The 18368-nt window shown below is 42.9% G+C and overlaps 1 protein-coding gene across 1 annotated transcript in view; it reads left to right on the top strand.

Moving 5' to 3' along the window:
• The window catches only part of RALB (RAS like proto-oncogene B), a 44460-nt gene that overhangs the window by 14510 nt on the left and 11582 nt on the right, over positions 1 to 18368 (top strand). Inside the window, exons 2-3 of the mRNA XM_040474816.1 lie at positions 9769 to 9934; positions 17836 to 18044. Of these exons, the coding sequence (XP_040330750.1) occupies positions 9821 to 9934; positions 17836 to 18044 (323 nt within the window). The 5' untranslated portion in view covers positions 9769 to 9820. The remainder of the gene's footprint in view (positions 1 to 9768; positions 9935 to 17835; positions 18045 to 18368) is intronic.

The raw sequence follows: 18368 nt of genomic DNA, 5'->3' as shown, positions 1-18368 counted from the left end.
CAGGAGCAGCGGGAACCAACCCCCCGAATGCGGCCAGGACTGTCCCAGTGTTTCCTCTCCGTGTTCAGGCTCCGTCTCTCTTGCTGCTTTCACTACTTGGCAAAAAACATAGCTGCCAATTTGCAAAAGTGAGTGGCCTGCAGACATGCTTTGTCTGCTCACAGTGCTTTTCAAAAGTGATTTAATTGTTAACATTGAAAAAGGGAGTTTCACATAAAATTCCAAATGTCCGACATCTCTTAAAGAAGCAGAAGTCTGACATCCCTAAATTCCAGCAACCGGCAGGCACTTCTCTTTGGAAGGGCAACACACTGTCTAAAGGACCACAGGGCTGCTACTCCTCTTACTTCTGCCCCGGGTGCTCCCTGCCCCAGCTGTAGCCATCCTGGACCCAGCTGCGTGGTTTTGTACCCAGACCCTGGCCTGGGTCAGGTGCCCTCCTTGGGATCAGTCAGTTTCTCCCAGGGGATAGGGCCACATACTGAGCTGACATGCCTTATCTCCCTCACCCCTTGTCCTGTAATAACCATGCAGATGGCAGAGGGGAGCAGTTTCTAGAAAAAGGGTGCTAGTCTGACAGTAACTGAAGTGAGATATTTGGAAAAAGTTCTATGTTATTTAGTGAATTTTTTTTAAACTCCTTTTTACCAATGTCCTTTTGTCCAAAGGGCCTGTTATTCTTAACACACTTAACACTTTAAGTGGTCCTCTGCTTTTTTATTTTGGAGGAGTGCTGGAGGACTTCATAGAGGCTCTCGTGATAATTCAGTCCTGTGAATGTGCCCGTCAAAGCTAAGCATCTCACTTGGAATTTATGATGTAACATGGCTAATCTGTTTGTTTTTAATGGATGATTCAAGCTAGGATTGCAAAGGGTTGCTACAAACATACTCCCAATCTTACAAACCTGATTTAGTAAAAATCAAAATTTAGGTATTGATAGAATCTGGTAAAGTATATACAAAAAAACTTATCCTGGTTTCTAAAGTTTCTGTTTTATTATGAACCGTGAAAATCCAAGAATGCATTTTCAAATCAAAATCGCTTTTTTTGTTTCTTTCCATGTGTTTTCGTTATTTGAAGTTAGCACATCATTTTAAATCTTTATTATTTTGTCCTGTCTGGTAAAATTCTATGAATTCCCAAGACAGTCTTTTAAGAACTTTGTTTCTCATTTACTTAGGGCACCCCTATTTCTGAAGACTTTATTTATTATTATTTTTTTTTAATGTTTATTTATTTTTGAGACAGAGAGAGACAGAGCATGAACAGGGGAGGAGCAGAGAGAGAGGGAGACACAGAATCTGAAACAGGCTCCAGGCTCTGAGCCGTCAGCACAGAGCCCGACACGGGGCTCGAACTCACAGACCGTGAGATCATGACCTGAGCCAAAGTCGGACGCTTAACCGACCAAGCCACCCAGGCGCCCCCAGAAGACTTTAAAAGTGCAGGGTGGGGATGCCTGGGTGGCGCAGTCGGTTAAGCGTCTGACTTCAGCTAGGTCACGATCTCACGGTCCGTGGGTTCGAGCCCCACGTCGGGCTCTGGGCTGATGGCTCAGAGTCTGGAGTCTGTTTCCGATTCTGTGTCTCCCTCTCTCTCTGTCCCTCCCCCGTTCATGCTCTGTCTCGCTCTGTCCCCAAAATAAATAAAAAACGTTGAAAAAAAAATTAAAAAAAAAAAGTGCAGGGTGAATATATGGAAATTATTGTGCTTGAATTTGAAGAATGACAGATCAGTAGAAGACACTAGTATGATCTGGGGACTCAGGGCAGGAAGGGAGGTGCTGTCAACACACACTGGCATACTCGTGTGTACAGCCCCTCATTTTATTGGGTACAGCTATTTACTAATTTGGCGTTAGATGCTAAGAAATAAGAAGATTCCATGTCGATTTCAACACCAATGGAAATGGCATCTACTGGGTAGACCGTGTCATGGTGTTTTCCTTTTTCATGATTCAGCATTCACAATCCCTGCAGTCCATCTGTTTCCTGTGTTACTTCATATTTGAAAGCACTGTCTTTTGGGGGAGAGTTCTTCATGACCCTAATTTAGATCAGATTGTTTCTAATCTGGATTGTAACAGGAAGTGGTATGGATTTGCCTTGACACGTAATAGGGCTCTGCTTGTTAAAATGCAGATTCTGATTCATAAGTAATGTACGGAGGCACTGTAAGACCATGCAAATACTGTGTTCCTCATCCAGATCTCCCCTGTAGATTTAGCATCTATTAATGATTCTTGCCTGAACCAATCTTTACTATGATAGTTGATTTTCCATATGAATTGTTTGAATGTATATGAACTTTCATATGAAGTTGTTTCCATATAAATGTTGATTTTCCAACTCAGGTGCACCCTCTATAATGTGTCAGTCTGCCTTTGGCGTTCTCCTGGAAGCAAGAGTCCTCCCTCTTCCGTTGTTTATTTAATATTTATTATAGGTATGGATTCACGAATTCCTAATTTTTCAATGGTCTGTTTTCATTAGTGCCCTTAATTATTTTGGTGCTTAAATTGTCCCAGATTTAGGATTGTCCTCCTTTTTTGATTGTTATAGAGAGGATTAAAAACATGGATAATATTTTGGGAGACTCAGGTATTATGATTATGCCCTATTAGTAGTATCTAGGTTACCTTAAAGTTATACTAAAAAAAGTGCTAAGTGCAATTCTTTGCATGTGGATAGTATTTGAGAGTTTCCCATGTGCTTTTGTGGACGTGTGCTACCTAGGACACTTGAATTTTATGAGGAGGACTGAGTAAGTGTTGCTCTGCATTTTCAAATTGTCATTTGATTTTTTTTTTGACATTCCCGTGATACAGACAAGGTGGCATTTTACTCTGTCTACCAACTTATTTTCTCCTAGCCTCAGTTCAATAAAAGACTAATGATTATATTAGCCCAGAATATTAGTCTAGAAACTGCTCTTTACCTCCTAACACATTTGCGTGATTTATATATTGTGATCTGCTTTAAAAACTTCACTTCTCAAGTGAATGTGTTCTGGTCTTGAATTAATGCTGAGTGGTAGAGGGCCCTATCTCAAATTAATGTATCATAGAATATGACATAGAAAAAGCACTCCCTAACCCTTGCCTGCCTGCCAAACCATATGAGTGATGCTTTTTTTTAGTTTGGCATGTCTTGTTTTTCTGTATGGGAATGGGTGTGTGTGTGTTTAATTTTTTTTTTATGTTTATTTGTTTTTGAGAGGGAGAGAGAGAGCACAAGTTGGGGAGGGGCAAAGAGAAAGGGAGACACAGAATCCGAAGCAGGTTCCAGGCTCTAAGCAGTCAGCACAGAGCCCAATGTGGGGCTCGAACTTATGAACCGTGAGATCGTGACCTGAGCCGAAGTCGGATGCTTAACCGACTGAGCCACCCAAGGCGCCCCAGGGAATGTGTTTTTATTCTTACAGATTCAGTGCCTTACATGCTAACTTGGGCTGGAGGCCACACCCCACAATGGTTTCCCATTTTCTCCAGGGTATGTTTCTTAAGATAGCATCTTAGGTCCATTTGTAGGTGAACATGGGTGTCTTTGGAGACTCCTCACCCTGTCACTTCCCCACTCCATACCTTATGCTTCAATATTATGTGGTACCTGGTACTAACTGTGATGTGTGATGCCTTTGTTCCTTTGCTTGTGCTCTGAGTTATGCTTGGAAAGCGCCCCTCAATCACCCCATCTGTTGAGTGAACTCTTACTCAGTTTTGAAGCCTTTCCTGATTCTTTTTTTTTTCCAGAGTTCATTGTGCTTTCCATTATACTTTGCACCATCTTCATCACCGCATGTGGGAAATTATATTAACATACTTTAGTTGTATGTCTTTCCTTAGAGATTAAGTTTCCTAAGAGCAGAGGCCCGCAGCTTGGCACAAAGTAGCACTTAAAAGTTTTTTTTGCACAAAAATGGATCTACTAACCACAGAACTTTTCTGTTACTAGGTAGAGACGTAGTGAAGGGTGTTCATTGATGTGTTTCTCAAGTGCCCTGTAAGAGACTTCTGGCCCAAAGGGAGAGACATGCCAGGACGTGGTGTTATGGACCCAAATTCCCCTCTTGGAAGATCAATGTTGTAGCTTCATGTGTTGGCTATGAACCCATGAGTTCACTGAAGTGATTTAGGAGGATTGCAAACCGCTTGGAGAGAGTTCTGAAATTATCAGTGAAGGCAGCAGTGGGGCGAGGGGTGGGGGTGGATATGATTGCTTTGTAAAAAAAATGGGTGTCTACACTGAAGTCAGGGATGAAGAGTCCTGATGTCTACAGCTTACATGGAAATGCAAGGAATAAGACGGATTGACGGGTAGGGAGAGAGACGCCAGTTGACAGGGTTTGTGGTAAAGCACGTGGGGCAAAACGCAAACCGGAGAATCTGGGTGGTGGGTATGTGGACGCACCCTGCAGTTCCTTTAACTTTCCTGAAAGTTTGAAACTTTTCATAACAAACTGTTGGGAAAAAGGATACTTGTATTATTTTTTAGAACACATTTATTGGCTGCGCGTATCAATCACAAACATTAAATCTTCAACACACGCTTTCTAAGCTGTGCTGATTTGTTTTCTTCCTGGCATCTCTCTTCCTCTCTTTGTCTAGTTGGTGTCTTTAAATCCCAGGTCTTGTGTTGCTCCCTTTGGGAGAATTTCCCCGACTTTCCAGGGTGATTTAGATGTCTCTCCTCAGTGTTCCCAGAGCACCCCTCGCATCTCACTTCTGCCGTGGGATTTGTTTTACCTGCGCTGTGATCTGTCTGAACCACAGACTTGGAGTTTCTTGAGTCAATGACTCTGTTTCTGGAACACTTTTGGTAGAAGTGAAAACAAAAACAACAACAATTAGTAGACTAACAGTGGCTTAAACAAATATTATTTATTCCCAATGTCAAGAGCCCCGAGGTCAGGAGTTTGCAGTTTCCAGGATCAGTTTGGTGCTGGGCACTTGGTTGGCCCTTCTGCCTGTATCCTGTCTTTCCCTTCATCGGGTGAAGTTGACCAACGCAGTCGTGTGGATTGGAAATAGCCAGCATGGTTATTTCAGTTTTTGAGCTTTGAGCACAGATCCTCTGGCAAATATCTTTGGACCTATTGCGTAGTTTTCAGCTCATTTATTATGGTTTCTTCTAGAGAGATTGACTTTGTGTTTTGAAAATAGCAGCTCAGAATTAGATAGATGTCTACGTGGGTTTGAAAGCCTCCCCTACTCCAACCTGGAAAACTCTTTCTCCATTTTCTTACAACTGTAATAATTCACAGAAGCAAGGTTGCTTCGGAGTGATTGTGAGACACATGGATGGTCCGGAGGTCCCAGCCTCATGCTCCAGGATTTGCTTTCTGTGGAACACTGGTGGACCAGAAATTAGGCCACAAGCGGTTTCACTTTGCTAAACTGAAGCCTTTAGGGGAGGCCCACGCCTTACCCCATTTATTCTATTTTAGTCACAATTCAAATGTGCTTAATTATCCAGTTAATTGCTTAGAACACTTATTAAAAGGCACATAATTAGAAAAGGAGTGGTGGAAAGAAGGCCTGGCATAGGCAATAAACTAACGGTCCGGGGGGGAAGCGGGCAGCACAAGCAGACATGCGATCCTACTCCCAGCAGCCTTGATGGTCCTTAACTCATCAAGGAAGGATTTCATTATGTTCAGTCTGCTCTAAGAAGACAGATGGAGATAATACGTGAGCGGTAACATGCCAAACTACATGACTATGATCTTAAATAGGTTTTAAATATAGGATTATATAGATTAGAATACTGGCAGGAAATCTACTGCTAATAAGCAAATATCTCTGGGTGGTGGAATCATAAGTGATTTTTTTTTTCTCTTTGAAAGATGGTTTAGATATTTCCTAAATTTTCTACTGAGCATTGAAAGGGTTTGGAGTGTGCCACCCCCAAATATGCCACTTTGACATAGGATTATTTCGAGCTGAAGACAGTTGAAAACAGACCAAAATAAAATTCTCTGCCTCCCCGCCGCGCCCCTACCAGGAAGGGCAGGGCTATTCTGAATCACCTGAGACAGCTCTAGGCTCCTACCAGCCCCGAGAGGGCACCAGAGGAACCTGCTTAGCACACCTTACTCACTAGCCCTCATCTCGTCTATCAACTTCCCTTAGATAGTGTTTGTCTTCCCACGCTTTGTTGCCCCTAGAAGTGCAAAGTCTTGTTTTTTGTTTGTTTCTTTATTTGTTTTCTTTTGTTTTGTTCGTCTTGTCGCTTCTCCGAAATTTATTACTATTTTGTTAAGATGCGATGTAAGCTGAAGTTCTGACCACCCCCTTGAGTTACTCATCACTGAATTGTGTGTGTTAGTGAGATGTACACAGTGATAAACTTCCATTTGTTTTTCTCTTGTTACTCTGTTTTTTGTCAGATCTGCAGGGCTCCAACCAATAAGCCAAAAATAGGTGGAGAAAAAATCAATAGTTTTTTTTCCTCCTTCCCTATGGTTTTATTATTCTTTGTTTTAAATACTTAAAATATGTTAGACATTCAAAGGGTTCTTGTTCAACTCCTGGTCTTTTGATAATGTTTTTCTAGCAGTTTGATTTTGCCTTTGTTAAACATGCTCAAATTATACTTTTTATAATAGCTGTCTGAAAAGCCCTACTTGTTATGGATGTGAACTACCACGTATGGTGATTTTCTTAGGTGTTTCATAGGTTGGAGCTGTGGGCTCCTTTCTGTGGATTTTAGCTATGAGTATCCTGATGTGTCTTACTGCATGTTGTGTCCCCAGAGAGGTTTTGTTTGTCACTCTGCCTTGTGTTCCAGCACTGCGACCAGACTCGGACTGCTTTTTATGTTAACTTCTTGGCTTTGGAGAAGTGCCATGGTCACAGATTTTCTGGGTACACTTCCATGCAGCTGGGGCTCAGTCAGATAAGCTTCTCTGTCATTGTACCCTGTTGGTCAACAAATGTTTTTCTAGTACATTCTTTACCTGAAGGTGTGTTCCTCTAAGCGTCTTGGCTTCTCTGTTCTCAGTTGAGAAAAGGTGTCAGTTCTGACTCCCACCTGGCCTGGGCAGTTGGTCCCTCAGCCCTGTGTGTTTGCTAAATCCTAAGTTACTGCGAACAGCAGCTATTCAAGACTGCAGGAACAGCAGCTCTCAGAGCCCTGACGTTTTTCACCCTACCTTGGGGATTTCTTCCTTTCTTTTGAGCTTAGCTGTACATGTAAGAGAAGTTCTCAACGTTGGGTGTCCACTATAATCACCTGGGAAGCTTTTAGAAGTCCCCATGCCAGGCTACATGCCAGGCCAATTCCATCAGACTCTCTGGGGTGGGACCCATGCATCAGGATGTTTTGGTTTTTTTTTTTAATTTTTTTGATGTTTATTTATTGTTGAGAAAGAAAGACAAAACAAGTGGGGGAGGGACAGAAAGACGGGGAGGGACAGAGAGAGAGGGAGACACAGAATCCGAAGTAGGCTCCAGGCTCCGAGCTGTCAGCACAGAGCCCGACACGGGGCTCGAACCCACAAACTGCAAGATTATGACCCCGAGCCAAAGTCGGACGCTCAACCGACTGAGCCCCCAGGCACCGCATCAGAATGGTTTCAAGGCTCCCCAGGGGATTCTGTTGTGCAGCCAAGGATGGAAGCCACTGATTTAAACCAATGTTTTATTTATAAATCAACCAATGGATGATTTATGTGTGTACTGTGTGTATTAATTTATTGTTCTAGTGGGGATGTTGTCAAGTTCCTTTGTCAGCAGTAATGGAAATAGGAGCCTGCCATATTGGAATTGGAAAAAAAAATTTTTTTTAACGTTTATTTATTTTTGAGACAGAGAGAGACAGAGCATGAACGGGGGAGGGTCAGAGAGAGAGGGAGACACAGAATCGGAAGCAGGCTCCAGGCTCTGAGCCATCAGCCCAGAGCCCGACGTGGGGCTCGAACTCACGGACCGCGAAATCGTGACTTGAGCTGAAGTCAGACGCTTAACTGACTGAGCCACCCAGGCGCCCCTGGAAAAAATTTTTAAATGTTAGGATGTTAATGGGGCGCCTGGGTGGCTCAGTCGGTTGGGCGTCCGACTTCGGCTCAGGTTGGGATCTCACGGTTCGTGAGTTCGAGCCCCGCGTGGGCTGACAGCTCAGAGCCTGGAACCTGCTTCAGATTCTGTGTCTCCCCCTCTCTCTCTGCTCCTCCCCCACTCATGCTCTGTCTTTCTCTCCTTCAAAAATAAATAAAAACATTAAAAAACTTTTTTTTTTTAACTGTTAGGATGTTCAAGTCTGCTGGAAAGGAAAACAACCTTTATCAAGTTCCTAGGGGGTGCCTGGCACTGTGCTTAGGTCTCTCATCCTCAGGAGAATCCTTCAAGACAGGTGGTGGTTGGGTTTTGCGGCTCGGAGAACTCAAATAGTTCTAAGTCTCCCAGCTCACAAATGGCAGACCCCGGCTCAGGCCCAGGAGATGCCCCAGCCTGCGTCCTTTCCTTACTCTGTGGCATATGTGAACTAGGCTTTCTCATACGAATTGGTTAAAGTAAAAATTTGTACTGGAGTTAAAGTAAATTCCATTTACTATTAAATTTACATATTTGGAATACTTTATCTTCCCGCAGTGCCTGGGATTCCCTCCTCTTTTTATCTCACATCTGAGGAGGTTAAACTGATTTTGATCAATGGTCATTATAGGGGAACTTAACTCATTTTATTAAAAAAATTTATTTTTATTTTAATTTTTTTTATTAAAAAAATGTTTTTTAACGTTTATTTATTGAGAGACAGAGAGAGACAGAACATGAGCAGGGGAGGGACAGAGACAGAGAGAGAGGAGACACAGAATCCAAAGCAGGCTGCAGGCTCTGAGCTGTCAGCACAGAGCCTGATGTGGGGCTCGAACTCACAAACTGCAAGATCGTGACCTGAGCCGAAGTCGGCCGCTTAACCAACTGAGCCACCCAGGCGCCCCAAAACATTTTTTTTAAAGTGTATTTATTTTGAAAGAGAGAGTATGTGTGCGTGTGTGAGTGGGGGAAGGGCAGAGAGAGAGGGAGAGAGAATCCCAAGCAGGGCTCCACACTGTCAGCGCAGAGCCTGATGCAGGGCTTGAACCCATGAACCATGAGATCATGACCTGAGCTGAAATCAAGAGCCGGTGCAACCAGCTGAGCCACCCAGGGGCCCCCAGTTTAACTCATTTTGATTCACCACTTTAAATACACTTGAAGAAAATAATTTCGTTCTCTTTCTTTTAGCTCCATCGTGTGCCACAAAGGGGTACTTACTATAAAAACTGCATTTACTGATCTCCTTCCAGAGTATCTCTGTGGCCCGCGTTGGGGGCTGTGGGAGTGTGTGTATCGGGAGGCAGAGGCACAAGGGGAAGTGAGTGGTGAGAATAAAGCAGGCGAAATTGAGGTCCCTGAGTGCTGTCTGTGGCACCAGATGACTTGGGGGGAGATCTGAAGGGTGGGACTCAGAGCTCTCTGGTCTCTCCACTTCAGAGAAGCGCCTTTGAGGATTTTTAGTGTCCGGTTGTCCTCCCCACACTCCCCAGTGATCCAGGCACTGGGTGCCATTTTTTCCCTCTCTGTCTTACTTTCTCTCTGGCTCTGCTATGGTAAATGACCTCTGGGGTTGTTGGAGGGATCGTTTCATCTCTGCCCGGCACCTAGAAGCTTTGCTTCTCTGTTGGAATGTCTGGGTTAGGCTTTACTGGTGCACACGGACTTCATTTTCTTTCAGTTGGGTAGACATCAAACTGCCTCTGAGTCTTTGTCTTGTTCCTTGGCAGCTCTTCAACCGGGTCCTCTGGTCGTGTGTCGTGACCTTAGACAACCAGCGGGATGGCCGCAAACAAGAGTAAGAGCCAGAGCTCCCTGGCCCTTCACAAGGTGATCATGGTCGGCAGTGGAGGGGTTGGCAAGTCGGCCCTGACGCTTCAGTTCATGTACGATGAGGTAAGACATGCCGGGCGCAGACGCCTTTCTTCATCGAGTCTGCTGTCATAGTGTCCCTCCTCCAGCTGTGTTCATGTGTTCAGTGCCCCACGTGCACGGAGGATCGTGGGGCAAATCTGTGTTAACATGGTTTCTGAGTAGCTTTATAGGTGGTCTAACGAGCATGAGATCTGGGCTGCTGATTTTTGGTAAGTAATTTCAACTCTGGCGGGGATGTGAGGGGTCCCTGCTTTGCATGACTTCCGGTGTGTTCCTTTGAGCTTGCTTTCTGACAGGAGCAAGGGAAGAGGAGGGGCCTCTTATACTCTTACACCGTTCTGAAGAACAGGTCAGATTTAGCTTTGTGACAGTCACTTTCAGAAGGTAGTGAAAGGGAGAGCTAAGCTGTCATAAGACAATCTTTTCTCAAGCGATGGGCATCACGTTCTCTCTAGTTCTGTCATGTAGCAAAGTAAAGCTCACACCATCCTTGCCCCACATTTATGTCACTTAATGTGTGGATAATGGAACTGGTGCTGAGTCCAATGTGACAACACCGTTTTGATTCCCGTGGCAACAAATGTCCCGGGCCGTCGGTTGGTACCATGGGCAGAGTGTTCTGACCGGCGCTCACGTCACGTTCCCATGGGTGTGTGCTTTACAGGATTTCCAAAAGGAAGATACCTGTCACCACAGTCGGTGAAGATCATTATCTGATCTTCACTAGACTTGCCCTCTGTCCAACTTTTGTTGGGTGGTGTTGGAATGGCAATGGCCATTTTTGGGATCTAGCTGAGGGAAGTTGGGTTAAGGATATATTTAGCTAGGAATTAGTGGTATCTATTTATGTGGTTTGGAGTCACTTGGGCATGTGGTTAAGTTATTACTAGCCATTTCGCTGTAGGGATGGCTTCCCGGAATATTCCCACCACCCACTCCGCTGACTCACCTGGCACTGTGATGTGAGGTGCAGGGCCAGGAGGTCATCGTGGTGTGAGTGTGGTCCTGTGGCACCTGGTTCTGGAAGTGTGTGGGCTGTGGAGTTCTCGAGAAACAAGGGTCGAGACGTGGAGCTAGAAACTGGTTAGGAAAGTTCTTCCAGATCTTATAGTCTCTTCCAGGGAAGTTTAAGAGAGGTTTCTTAAATTTGACAATAGTCCTAAAACTTCTATTACTAGTAGTGTCACGTCATTGTGAAGCTGAAGAAAATCCTTCTAAACTTTCAATAAAAGAGAAACTTGGACCAATTATGCTAGAGGATAAGACTAAATTGTTTTTCATCCTCTATAGGAAATGTTACACAATCGTTGGCCTGTATGACGAGATAATCAAAGAGGATGCAGTGAACAAACAAACAGTTAAGAAGGTATTGTAGAGTTATGGCAGGCAGTTAATTAATAAAAAATGTTACTTTGCTGGATTTTGTGATATAAGTGGTATTTGTATTGGTTTTCTATTGCCATGTAACAAATTACTAGAAATTTAGCAGCTTGAAACAACACATGTTTGTTATCTACAGTTTCCAGGGCTTGGGAGTCTGGCGTGGCTTAGCTGGCTGCTCTGCCCGGGGTCCCACAAGGCTGCAGTCAGAGTTGGCTGGGGCCGTGAGCCTGGCTGACGCTCAGGTCCTCTTCCAAGCTCTGGGTGCTGGCAGAATTGGGTTTCATGCAGACGTAGGGTGGAGGCCCACAGGTCCTTGCCACCAGGCCCTTTCCATAGGTGGTTCATTCCGTGGCACCTTGCTTCTTCAAGGCCAGTAGGAGCATCTCTGGTTAGCTAAGACAGATTCTTATATAAGGAAACGTAATCATGGGGTGATCTCACGATCTTTCCCACATTCTGTTGGTTAGAAGCCAATCACAGAGTCCTCTGTATTTAAAAGGAGAGTATCATACCAGGGGCATGGCTCACTGAGGGTCACCTGAGGGTATATTTGCCACAGTATTGGTCTTTTTATTTTTATTTTTTAAATGTTTATTTATTTATTTTTGAGAGAGAGAGACAGAGACAGAGAGAGACAGAGCATGAGCGGGGGAGGGGCAGAGAGAGGGAGACACAGAATCCGAAGCAGGCTCCAGGCTCTGAGCTGTCAGCACAGAGCCCGACGCAGGGCTCGAACTCACGGACCGTGAGATCGTGACCTGAGCCAAAGCCGGCCGCTAAACCGACTGAGCCACCCAGGCGCCCCAATGTCTGGAGATACTTTTGAGTGTCACAACTGGAGGGCAGTTACTACTAGCACCTAGTGGGTAGGGGCCAGCGATGGTGCTAAACACCCTACGGTGCACAGGAGAGACCTCACAACCAAGAATTATCCATCCCAAATAGTCTTGTCAATAGCACAGCTGCTGACGCTGCGGGAGACTAGCTAGTAGGAGAGTCGAACCTCGATTTTCATTTTTATTATGTAGGTTTGTATGTGTGCGTATGGTTAAGTGGGGGCAGGGGGTGGGGAAAATGCACACAGAAGAGTTTTGTCCCTTCTTCCTCGTATCTTCAGAGAAACAAGGGAAAACTAGGCTTTATCTTAGTCTATTTTTTCATGGGCAAACATAGTTGAGGACTGGAGAGCAGCAGTTGTTGAAGAAATGGTAAAATGAGAGCAAGGAAAGAATAGAGATGGATTAATGTACGTCTGGAGAAGTCTTTAATTGATTTCTAAAGCAATGCTGTCCAGTAGGACCTTCTGCCACGACGAAAACGTTCTGTATCTGTACTGTCTGCACATGTGACTAGAGTTCCAGCAAATGTGGCTAGTGGCTACTATATTGGACAGGAGAGTTCCAGAATCATAGTCTTGGAGCTTGAAGAGATCTTAGAGATCTTAGCAGCGATTCCCAAACTTAGCCGATCACCTTCTGAATAACATTTCTAGAGTTGAAAATGGGGACTCTCATTTTATGCACAGCTCTCCCGGCAGTCTGATGTATGGCCAAGTGTGGTGATTCCTGCCTGAGAGATCACCTGGTCAAGCCTGATTTCACAGAAAAGGGAACAGTCCTGTGCTCCGGGATGCCAGTTACCTAAAGTCTACCCACATCCCGCATTCTTTATTTTTGGTCCAGGGCTTTACCTCAAGTTAAAAAAAAAAAAAAAAGAGCTTATATGGTGAAATTGCTATGAGGGTTGGATTATGCAAGGGGCAGTGGTCCCAGAAGTTTTTATTTTTGGCTAAGGTCTGACTTTGAGAAAAATTAGAGGGAGATCTTAATCTTTTTATCCTTGACCTAACATACTTGAAGACTTCTAAAGCTACGGACCATGTGAGGTTGGTGACCGGGGACTTTGACAGCAACCACGGCAGACTGTCAGTGGCTGGCTAAGGCAGTTTAGACACAGATCCCTGGGGAATCTGTGTGTCTTAGGCATCTGAAACTGACTCACACACCGCCCCCCAAGGCCAGGAGTGTGGATCGTCTTAACAGATACCAAGACTCCAGGACTTTCTGTTTCTAATGGAAAAGTGGAAAATCAAGATTGTAGTCTATGTTCTAATAATCTGTACACTTTTCACTGACACAGAGGTATGCAGTCGCTATGAGGACATTCAGACATCCCATGTCCAGCGAGTCTGTGGACCTTTTTAACCTTGAAAGCTCAGAAATACGCACTTGAGATGCTTCATGGTAGTATTTAGAGATTTGCACTGGGTGCTTGGGTTTTGGGGGCATGGATTTGTCTCTTTGGAAAGGAGTTAATAGGACACTGTTGTAAAACAGGTCAATTTCCACATTTTGTCTAGTTTAAGATAACTGCTAGTACAAATGTAAGAACCTAATACTAAAAATCTTGTCTTTTTTTTATTTTGGGGCTTAAAATCAGTACAAGGCTTTTTTTAAGGGTGTTCTTCAAAGGGCCCACTAAGTTCACACTGATAATCTCAATTCTTTTTAAATGTTTTATTTATTTTTGAGAGAGAAAGAGAAAGAGAATGAGCAGGGAAGGGGCAGAGAGAGAGGGAGACAGAGGATCCGAAGCTGGCTCACTGCTGACAGCAGAGAGCCCGATGTGGGGCTTGAACCCATGAACTGTGAGATTGTTACCTGAGCCAAAGTTGGACACTTAACCGACTGAGCCACCCAGGCGCCCCTCAATTCAATTTTTAAATTTTTAAAAATTTAAATTAGTTTCCTAAGATATAATTCATACACCATGGTATTCATCCTTTTGTTTTTTGTTTTTTTTAAAATTTTTTTTTCAACATTTTTTATTTATTTTTGGGACAGAGAGAGAAAGAGCATGAACAGGGGAGGGGCAGACACAGAATCGGAAACAGGCTCCAGGCTCCGAGCCATCAGCCCAGAGCCTGATGCGGGGCTCGAGCTCACGGACCGCGAGATCGTGACCTGGCTGAAGTCGGACGCTTAACCGACTGCGCCACCCAGGGACCCCAATCCTTTTGAAGTGTACAATTTAATGATTTTTTTTAGCATATTCACACAGGCATGCAACCATCACTATTATATAATGTTAGAACAATTTTCTCCCTCCACAAAAGAGAAGAAAACACCCTAATATCAGCAGTCTTTCCTCATTTCTGCCTCCCCTGCTTCCACTTCGGGTTCTTGGCAACCATTTTGTTTTTATGGATTTACCTGTTCTGGACATTTCAAATAAATGGAATCGTACATCATGTGATCGTTCTATCAGGCTCCTTTCACATCGTATCAGACTTTCTTTCAATGTCTTGAAAGCTCATCCATGTTGTAACCTGCATCAGGTTTTTTCACGGAATAGTATTCCATTGTCTGGATATGCTGTGTTTTGTTTATCCGTTCATCAAGTGATGGACTTTTGGATTGTTTCTACTTTTTTGCTATTTTGAATAATGTTGCTGTGAACACATGCGCATAAATTTTTGTGTAGACTTATGTCTTAAATTCCCTTGCGTAAATATACCGAGGCATGAAACTTGCCAGGTCATATGGTAACTCTATGTATAACTTTTTGAGAAGTGCAAAACTTTTTTCCATAGCAGCTGTACCATCTTATAACCCCACAAGCAATGTGTGAGGGTTCCGATTTCTCTGTATCCTTGCCAATGCTTGTTATTGTCTCTTTTTGATCATACATCCTAGTGAGTATGAAGCAGTATCTCACTGTGGTTCTGATTGGCAGTTCCCTAGTGACTGATGATGTTGCGCCTTCTTTCACGTGCCTGTTGGCCACCTGTGTATCTTCTTTGGAGAAATGTTCATTCAGGTCTTTTATCTATTTTTTTTTTAATTTTTTCAAAATGTTTATTATTTGAGAGAGAAAGAGAGAGACAGAGAGCAAGCAGGGACAGAGAGAGAGGGAGACACAGAATCCCGAGCAGGCTCCAGGCTCCAAGCTACCAGCACAGAGCCTGACGTGGGGCTCGAACCCACAGACAGCAAGGTCATGACTTGAGCTGGTTGACCTCTTAACCGACTGAGCCATGCAGGTGCCCCTCTTTTGTCTATTTTTAAATTGGGTTATTTGTCTTTTTATTGTTGAACTTTAAGAGTGTTTTGTGTATTCGGAATATAAGTCTCCTATTAGATACATGATTTACAAATATTTTCTCTCATTTTATGGGTTATCTTTTCACTTTCTTGATGATGTCCTTTGAAGCATGAAAGTTTTACGTTTTAATGAAGTTCAGTTTATCTACTTTTTCTTTTGTTGCCTGTGCTTTTGATGTCCTATCTAAGAGTGCATTGCCACATCCAAGGTCATAAAGATTCACACCTGTTTTCTTCTTAGAGTTTATAGTTTTAGTTTTTACAATTTGGTCTTGATCCATTTTGAGTTAATTTTTGTACGTGATATGAAGTAGGGGTCCCACTTCATTCTTTCGCATCTAGATATCTGCTTAAACCAGCACCAATTCCTTTTTTTTAATTTTTAAAAAATGTTTTATTACTTATTTTTGAAAGTGAGAGAGACCGAGCACAAGCAGGGAAGGGGCAGAAAGAGAGGGAGACACAGAATCTGAAGCAGGCTCCAGGCTTCGAGCTGTCAGCACAGAGCCTGACACAGGGCTCGAACCATGAGATGGGGACCTGAGCCGAAGTTGGCTGCTTAACCAACTGAGCCACTCAGGCCGCCCACACCAATTCTATTTTAATGGTACATTGCTGTCATTAATTTAGTTTTTTTCCTGAATATCTGTAACTTCTGACATCATTAAAATAATTACTTATTTGATGTATACCACGATATAAAGAAAATAGCTTTGAATTACTAATATCATTATTACTCAATAATACAAGCCGAGAGAAGTTTAGCAGTTTTTGAAACTTTTTTTGTCCTTTGTCTCTTTTAGTGGGATGCATGCTATCAAAATATTCTGTACTAAAGTCTCTTGAATTAGTTCTCTGTGTGGCTCTATTACCAATTTAACATTCATTCAGATTCATTTGCTTCTGTTTTCTGTTTCACAGCTTTTAAATTTGTTTTGTTTGTCTTTTCAGGGAATCTCTTTGGCAAATACATGCATAAATACATATATACATATGCATATATGTGCCTATTAAGATACACACACACACACACACATACATACATACATATACATACACACAAAAACAGCTATACATACTCATACACTCCTATCTTATTCTTTATTCTCCCTCCTTTCCTTACGCAAAAGGTAGACTGTTATCTTCCGGAGATCGCTGTGTATCTGTGCATGGTTCTCTTTGTCGTTTTTTATAGCTGTGTAGTATTCCGTTGATGGGTGCCTGTTGTTGGGCGTTTGGGTGGTTATTGACCATTTGCTGTTACACACAGTGCCACAGTGATCACCTTGTGTGTTGCTGTAGATTAGATTCCTAGAAGCAGGGTGGCTGGGAGATGAGTGCTTCTCCACTGCTGTTGGATGTTGCCGTGTTCATCCCCGTAAAGGCTGTGCTGTTCTCTACTCCCACCAGCCATGTGCAAGAGGGCCTTTTCCCCAGAGTATGTTGTCCGACGTTGGGTTTTTTGCCGGTCTGGTAGGTGAAAAACGGTATCTCTGTGTTGTCAATAATTTCCATTCTCTATATTAGTGAGGATGAACATCTTTTTGTATGATTAGCATCATAGGTATGTATTTTTCTGTCAATTGTTTATGTCTGTTGCCACTTTTCCCTGTTGGATTATTGATGTTTTTTTCTCCCTGTTTCTAGGAACTGTTTAAATATAGCTGTTTGTGATATGGGTTCAAATACTTTTTCCCTGTTTGTCATTTGTCTTTTTTTAAATAGTGTGTTGTGCCATATGGAAGTTTAATAAGTTTTTTATGTAGTCTAATTTATCAATTTTTTCTTACATGGCTTCTGGATTTTGAGTCATAGTTAAAAAGGCCTTCCCTACTTCAAGGTAATACAAGGATTTCACCCATGTTTTCTTCTGATACTTGATGGGCTTATTTTTTATATTTAATTTTTGACCCATTTGAAGTTTATCATGTTGGCTGTTTAATCCCCTTAGTCCCTCTTGTCAAGTTACTTTTCAGATGAGTTTTATACTTCTGTTGATTGTGTGTAAGAGCTTCTGTTTCTCACTCTTGCCAGTGTTTATATTATAATTTTATACTGTGAATAATATCACCAAGTGTTCTTTCTGCCCTATGCTTGGTCTCCTCATCTACAAAATGGGAATATTGGCTCTTGTCTACCCCCAAAACCAAGAGCACACTGTACATAGTGTATGTGAGCCAATTTGACAATACATTATATTAAAACCATGAAAACAAAAATAAAAACAAAAAGCAGTAGAACCGAGAGCAATAAAGAAGTGTTAAAGAAGGAGTTATTTTTTTATAGTGCCTTAAACATAGTGTGATAATTATGAATACTCAATAAATATTCAGTTGATTATAGGCCAGGTGCCCATATATTGAAATTTATTTCTTTGGCAAATTTTCTTTCCCTTAGTATGTTGTTAATTACTGATAATGTTGTTTATTCCCGCAGTTTGTAGAAGACTATGAACCTACCAAAGCTGACAGTTACAGAAAGAAAGTGGTTCTTGATGGAGAAGAAGTCCAGATAGATATTCTGGACACGGCTGGACAAGAGGACTATGCAGCCATTCGAGACAACTACTTTCGCAGTGGGGAAGGTTTTCTCCTCGTGTTCTCGATCACAGAACATGAATCATTTACAGCAACTGCCGAATTCAGGTATGTGTGAAACGAAAGAGCCTCCAGCCTCCAGGAGACTTTCTGCCTGTCTTTCTCACGTGGTCAGCTTGGCAGGAATCTGGGGCTGAGCATAATAACAGAGGGTTGGGCTTGTTATTAAGAAGAATTCCGCTGACGGATGTTCTGGGGCTTTTTGAATCTTGGCACATGAGAGCCCCCCATTTGTTATCATCTCTTTGGGCTTCCCCATTTTTATAATTTTTGAATATAAATTACCTTAAGAATCTTCAGAGGTGGCTCAGTTGATTAAGCGTCGGACTCTTGATGTCAGCTCAGGTCATGATCTCGTGGTTTGTGAGATGC

Source organism: Herpailurus yagouaroundi, unplaced genomic scaffold, assembly GCF_014898765.1.
Source record: "Herpailurus yagouaroundi ecotype Mexico unplaced genomic scaffold, PumYag 140, whole genome shotgun sequence".
Taxonomy (NCBI): domain Eukaryota; kingdom Metazoa; phylum Chordata; class Mammalia; order Carnivora; family Felidae; genus Herpailurus; species Herpailurus yagouaroundi.
Note: the sequence above shows the minus strand (reverse complement) of the source record. Positions and strands in the feature narration are given on the sequence as shown.